This window comes from Lygodium microphyllum, chromosome 3 (genome assembly GCF_053477565.2).
Source record: "Lygodium microphyllum isolate KBCC chromosome 3, Lygodium_microphyllum_v1.1.10, whole genome shotgun sequence".
NCBI lineage: Eukaryota > Viridiplantae > Streptophyta > Polypodiopsida > Schizaeales > Lygodiaceae > Lygodium > Lygodium microphyllum.
This window is the reverse complement of record NC_141137.1, coordinates 54,586,745-54,592,741: the sequence shown is the minus strand read 5'-3', so window position 1 is coordinate 54,592,741 and position 5,997 is coordinate 54,586,745. Positions and strand designations below refer to the sequence as shown.

At 42.4% G+C, this 5,997-nt stretch overlaps 1 protein-coding gene across 1 annotated transcript; it reads right to left on the bottom strand.

Moving 5' to 3' along the window:
- Positions 1-2,253: 2,253 nt before the first annotated feature.
- LOC148038352 (uncharacterized) lies at positions 2,254-5,722 on the bottom strand. Its single transcript, XM_087670946.1, has one exon. It carries the CDS (start codon positions 4,943-4,945, stop codon positions 3,161-3,163), a length of 1,785 nt encoding a protein of 594 aa, XP_087527072.1. The 5' UTR covers positions 4,946-5,722; the 3' UTR covers positions 2,254-3,160.
- Between the last annotated feature and the right edge of the window lie 275 nt (positions 5,723-5,997).

Genomic DNA, 5,997 nt, shown 5'->3' with positions numbered 1-5,997 from the left:
TCAAGATAGCAAAAATGCATGACATAATTACAACTTGGTCATTTATAAAAATCAAGGCTTCATATTTGCAAACAATGGACATAAATGTTTCATGCACAAATGGTCCCATGTTTGGGGTTGGGGTCCAAACTATCATGCTTGATTAACTCAATCGTAAGCATAGAAAAAATATAGAGAACAAGATAGAATGCTTTCATGCATGACTAGAGAAGCCTCTTGGCCTATTGATGTGCTCTATGCTGACATTCAGGATTGGCTACCAATCCACATTGAGCTAAGTTGGTGTAGTACAATAAGGACCATGTCATTGTTCACATGATGGGACAATCTCTATGGTTATGAGATGAAGGCTTTGAAATTGCCCATATGTTGCATTAAAATGTCATTTTTTGAAAATAGCAATTGGCCTTTATAAGAGCATAACTTACTACCTCTTGAGTTTGGTGGGGTTTTATGCAACACAAAATATGAAGTGTATCATTTATTGTGTGCAAAGTGTGTCGTTCGTCTTTATTTTGTCAACAAAAGGAAGCAACCCACAAAAACATGAAGTATCAAGCACATCCTTGTGGGCTTCATCAGAAGCCCATAAACTACACAATACATAGTTAGTGATCCTGGTTGGCATATGCCCAAAATCAAGTGAAGTGTTTATATGTCACTTGGAATTTATAGTAAGTTTAAAAAACATTATTCATTTATTGTCATAATTCACTTTTGTCCATGGTCTGATCGTCTCCTTAACCTAAGAAAGTCTTGAATCTTACTTGGGTCTTATCTAGCAAGTCCTTATGATAATATCATCTTCTTTCTTAATGCTTTTGATACGTCCGGTGGGAGATAAGTCTTTAAACCTTGGCAAGCTCTTATTTGGCAAGACCTTGTGATAAAACATCTTGTTTTTTAATGCTCTTGATGCACATTATATTCTCTCGAGACAAATGTTCACAGAAAACCTTTTCCCATTGAAGAGAGCCATTGAATGGAAAGAAAGGCAAAGGCTACGATGTGTTGAAGAAAAGCCCCATGTGTGCTTTTACCTTCCCACAATCATACACACAAAGTTCTTTCAAATTCAAATTGTTCCTCCCATGCTTTGTGAGCTAGATTTTGAGCTTGCTCATCCTATCTTTATTGGTTTTCTTCATTGTAAGCTGCTTGAGCTTCGATCCTTTTTTGTACTCTTAGTGCTCTCTTTTCATCTTTTGTTGCCATGGCCACTTCTTCTCTTTTGCCCTTTTAGCCTTTGTGCTCTCTATAGACTAGTTGGACATGAGGATAGTGGAATTTGTATAATAAAAAAAAGCCTCCCCCCTACTAGCCCTATGAACACTGACTTTAGCTTGACATGGCACACTTAAGAGATACAAAGTTCATTCAAAGATTTGGGTTGCTACTAAAGGAACCTTCTCTTGATCTAATGCATTGTCTTGATCATCCCTAAACTTTACAAGGTTGCAAAAACCATCCTTTCCATGTATTTTTTAAGGAGTGCCATCAAGGTTGCTACTATCTATGGAGTCAAGAACTATATCACATTCATTTTTAGCATAATGAGATATTCAAAAGAGATGGCATCTCTGTTCAAGGGACATATATCAATAGCTCTACATTCGACCTTGAATATTAGAAGTTGTTAGGAATTTCTTCATTGATCTTGAAGAAATACAAAGGGACATATATCAATAGCTCTACATTCGACCTTGATATTAGAAGTTGTTAGGAATTTATTCATTGATCTTGAAGAAATACAAACCATATCTACTTTTGAGACAATAGTGTTTGGATTCCTCAAGTACTAATACGCTCTCTCTCTTTTGCCATTTATCCCAAATGGTTTGAATATTGTCGCATTCAACGGTTGTAGACGGAGAAGAGTGTACAAGGGAAGTGTGATAATGTGGATCCCCCATGATTTAGCCTTAATAGCTAGCTCAAGAGCTATATGACTACCATGGCCATGTAGTATTAGCAAATGTGGAGAATTATATGACTACCATAGCCATCTAGTATTAGCAAATGTGGAGAATTATATGACTACCATGGCCATGTAGTATTAGCAAATGTGGAGAATTATATGACTACCATGGCCATCTAGTATTAGCAAATGTTGATTCTCCGCAGACACTTCATTTGGGAGGGTTTTGGGTGAAGAAATACGACCATAGCCAATTTTATGTGTCTAGAAGATGGTTGGCTTTCAACAAGACAAATTAATTTCGACTGGTTTGTGAGAAACCCAGGCTGGAAAAGTACAGTAAAAGGCCAGTTTGGTGGGAACATCACACGCACTGTATATTAACATACAACTCGTTGGAAGTGTCACACCCAAAATTCATCGAGAGAGAGGCCCGTCATATAAAGCTGTTGCTTCTGTACTGATCGTTTCGCTTTGCGAGAAGGCGATTATATATATATATGTATATATATGTATATATATATATATATATATATGTATAGCAAATAAAAAGCCAAATTAAACGACAAATCCAATTTCTGAGCTTCAAGAAAAACGTTGAGATTGCGTTTTTGAATTCCTCAACCGGAACCAGAATCAGCCTACATGAAGTTGTCAAGAGAAAGGACTCCACATCAACTCCAAACAGGGCGCATTCTTGACAGGAAGGATGGCATGGAGGCTTTTCAGATGCAATATTCATATCACAAGAGTGCTTCCAGAGCGATGTGTGTGTGCGCATGTGTATACATGCACGCGCACATGCATGGAATTAGTCTGTGCATGCATGGAATAACCAGCAGTGTGCAGGCCAATTGGTATCATGTGAGTTTGATGAGGTCTTGAGTTCACAAGCCCTAGGGGCAGCTTTAGCCTGCTGGCCTGCTTGTATGGGGCGCTGCATGGTACCTTAATCATGTAAAAACACATAACATAAAAGAGAGAAAAAGTGAGCATGCAGTTGTGTAGTGCGTGTAACATGCACGCATGCATACAAACTTAAGAAGAGAAGGCAGTGGTCTACACACAAACACACACTATGCATGTGCATGCAAGCATACATGCATGGCACGTACATGCACACGTATGTGTGCATCTGCATGGTTGCAAAGTGTCATACAAGCTTGTCCAAGAGATATGTGTACATGCACATGAGTAGGCAAGAGATGGGTGAGGATGCCCATGAAGCTAGACCTAGAAAGATCAGTCTAAGGTGGGAGTTACAGGATTGGGAAGTGCCATTGAGGAGGAAGAATTACTGGAGTTAGTTGCTCTCCCAAGGAGCCACTTGAGGGTTTTACGGGCGGTCGAGAACCACTGCTTGGCCTTTTCATCTTCAATCTCTTCTCCCACCTGCCCAAGCACAAGCTGCTTGCAATGTCGTACGGGCGCCGCCCGTGCACCGCGCACTCTGGCCAGGCCAGAGAGCTCTGACATGGATCTCATGCTTTGTAGGGGCCACCATCTGCCACTACCAACATTAGTACCAGCCCTAATATTATTTTGATTAGTGCCAATCATGTGATTGTTATCATTCATAGCCTCAAGACTGTGCTCCATGGAGCCTTGCTTGATTGATGGTGCGCATTGTTGTTGTTGCAAGGCCACCTCTATGTCAGTCACTTTGGCATTACACATCATTCTACCACTGTCCTTGCTGATATTCACCTGATTAGCTATATAATTACCATTACTAAGTCCTGCCTCCATATCAATACAAGCCTTCCCTTCCTGACTATCTGGCTTCTTGATACCATGATTATGATCAGCTGCATGTAAATCATGTGTTAAACCTCTCAGGTGCAACATGCTACCACCATCTAAGTATTGCACATCTGAGGGCAGGAAATCACTCCATCTGTGTTGCAAAACCACATCCGATACGATAATCCGATGCCCCAAGCGCCTAATCATCTGTTCATCAAACTCCATGTACTCATGCCCACCCTTGATCATCCTCTGGCTGCCATGAGTAACCTTAGGATTAGCAGCAATCAACTTTTGGCTACCATGTCTTCTTGACCCAGTTAACTCCCTTTGGCTGAGTTCTCCACCATTGCTGAGCTGCCCACTAAGGTTATCGGGCTTTATTCTCCAACTACCTGTGTTCATTCTTCCACTGCCATTAATCAGAGCACTCAAGCTATCCTTTCTCCAACTGCTTCCTCCATATCCGAGCCAGCACCGTGACAAATCAGCAGCTTCAGCTTCTCTCTGCACATAGAACTCAAAAGCTCTGTCAAGATTACCATTATAGTCAGATGTGGATATCCTTGTTGAGTGCCTGAGAGAACCAGGTTCACTGACTGGAGCAGAACCTGGCTTATTGACCAGAGAAGACAGGTAATCTTCCACCACCAGTGTGTCTTGGGCATCCACTCTGTATCTGCAGAGTGGGCAAGTGGAGTGATTGTTGAGCCAAGCATCCACACAATCCAGGTGGAAAGCATGCTTGCACTTGGGCAGCAGCCTCAGAATCTCAGGGTCCTCAAACCTTGATAGGCACACTGCACATTCCAGGCCTTCCTTCATGCCCTTCAAGGCTGAGAAGGAGAACATCGGCAGCGCCTCAACCACCGATCTGTCAAGGCCCGAGTCACGGTCGGCGAAGAGCGCGCTCGCTATCATGGCAGGCGGCGGGGCCAGTACCTCATCATGTCCATAGACACTCAAAGGGGTCCTCCTGCAGTGCTTGGCATACAGGAGGATGAGGAACGTCAATGAGAACATGGTGCTCAGGATGCCGATGATAACAGCGATGCTCGGATGGAACGCATCTGATAGCGGGTCTACCGACTGGGGGGGGCTTGACACAGGTCCTCTATGGAACTCTCCATCGGTGGTGGTAGTCTTTGGGAGGGTTTGTGTGTAATTGTGGTCTACTGGCACTGCAGGGGTAATGGAGGTATTGTCTAATTGGGATGATGATGGACCTGGGATGGGGTGCAGAACTTGCAGCAAGATCAGAGGAAGGATTATAAGCACCATGTCTGAGTCCTTATGTCACCAGTGACAAGTTTTATTGGCTTGTTAAGGCTATGTCGGCTCGCGGATTGTCGTGCTTGCGGTGAGGGAACACGTTCATATCACTGATTCATCCCTTGTACTGCCCTTGCCAGAGATAACAAGACCTTGAGTAGGCACCTATTTTAAGTGATTCATCCCTTGTACTGCCATTGCCAAAGAGAAAAAGACATAGGTCTGCTCAGTGACAGAGTAGAGCTCCTTCAGCTTCTAGCATAGCATACTGCTAGAGAGAGAGAGAGAGAGTGTGTGTGTGTGTGTGTGTGTTTGTGTGTGTGATCTATTAGAGGGAGCTTCAGTTGGGTTGGAAACAAAAGAAAATCATTGTCCCCTTTGATAGATTTGCATACAAAAAGAGCAAGGAATATATGGAAAAGGACTCTTCACACTAGGAAAGATCGTTCAAGTGTAGAGTCCACATCATGGAGACTCGGGTGAGTCACCCTAAGGATGAGAGGGTCTAACCAAATAGCCCGTCTAACCAAATAGCCCTTCACATTTGATAAAATAGCCAAGACACACCCTTTGATCATAAGAAAGGTCACCAATTGAGAAACCCTCATCGAGTCTAAACATTGGAGCTTCTTATCATAATGCCACAACCTTCGCAATGCTTACACATTAAGTTTGCTCGTGGACCTCGATTCCCCAATCTCCTTGTGTTTCTCTTACACACCAAGCATGCAAGGGTTCATGGGTGCACTAGCCATCTTTACCTTCTGGGATTTCAACATACTGAGTTGCCCTTATGTATTGGGTAACCTAAGGGCATATGGGCCACAACAATGGAGAACTCAATGTCGTTTGTTGTTTCTCATTGGTTGTGGTGGTTGTGGGTGTTGGTAAATAGTTGAAAAAATCAGAACCTTCCTTGTGAGAAAAAACAACACAAAGTAAAAAGCCACCAAACGTTGGTGGATGATTCTCCATGTACACTATATCATCCAACAATAATGCAAAAATATGGAGTTAAAGTCACGAGCAACATTTAGAATATCAAAAACTACAAAAAGTCA

Coding starts and splice junctions, on each gene's coding strand:
- LOC148038352 (XM_087670946.1), bottom strand. CDS start 4,945: ATGGTGCTTATAATCCTTCCTCTGATCTTGCTGCAAGTTCTGCACCCC.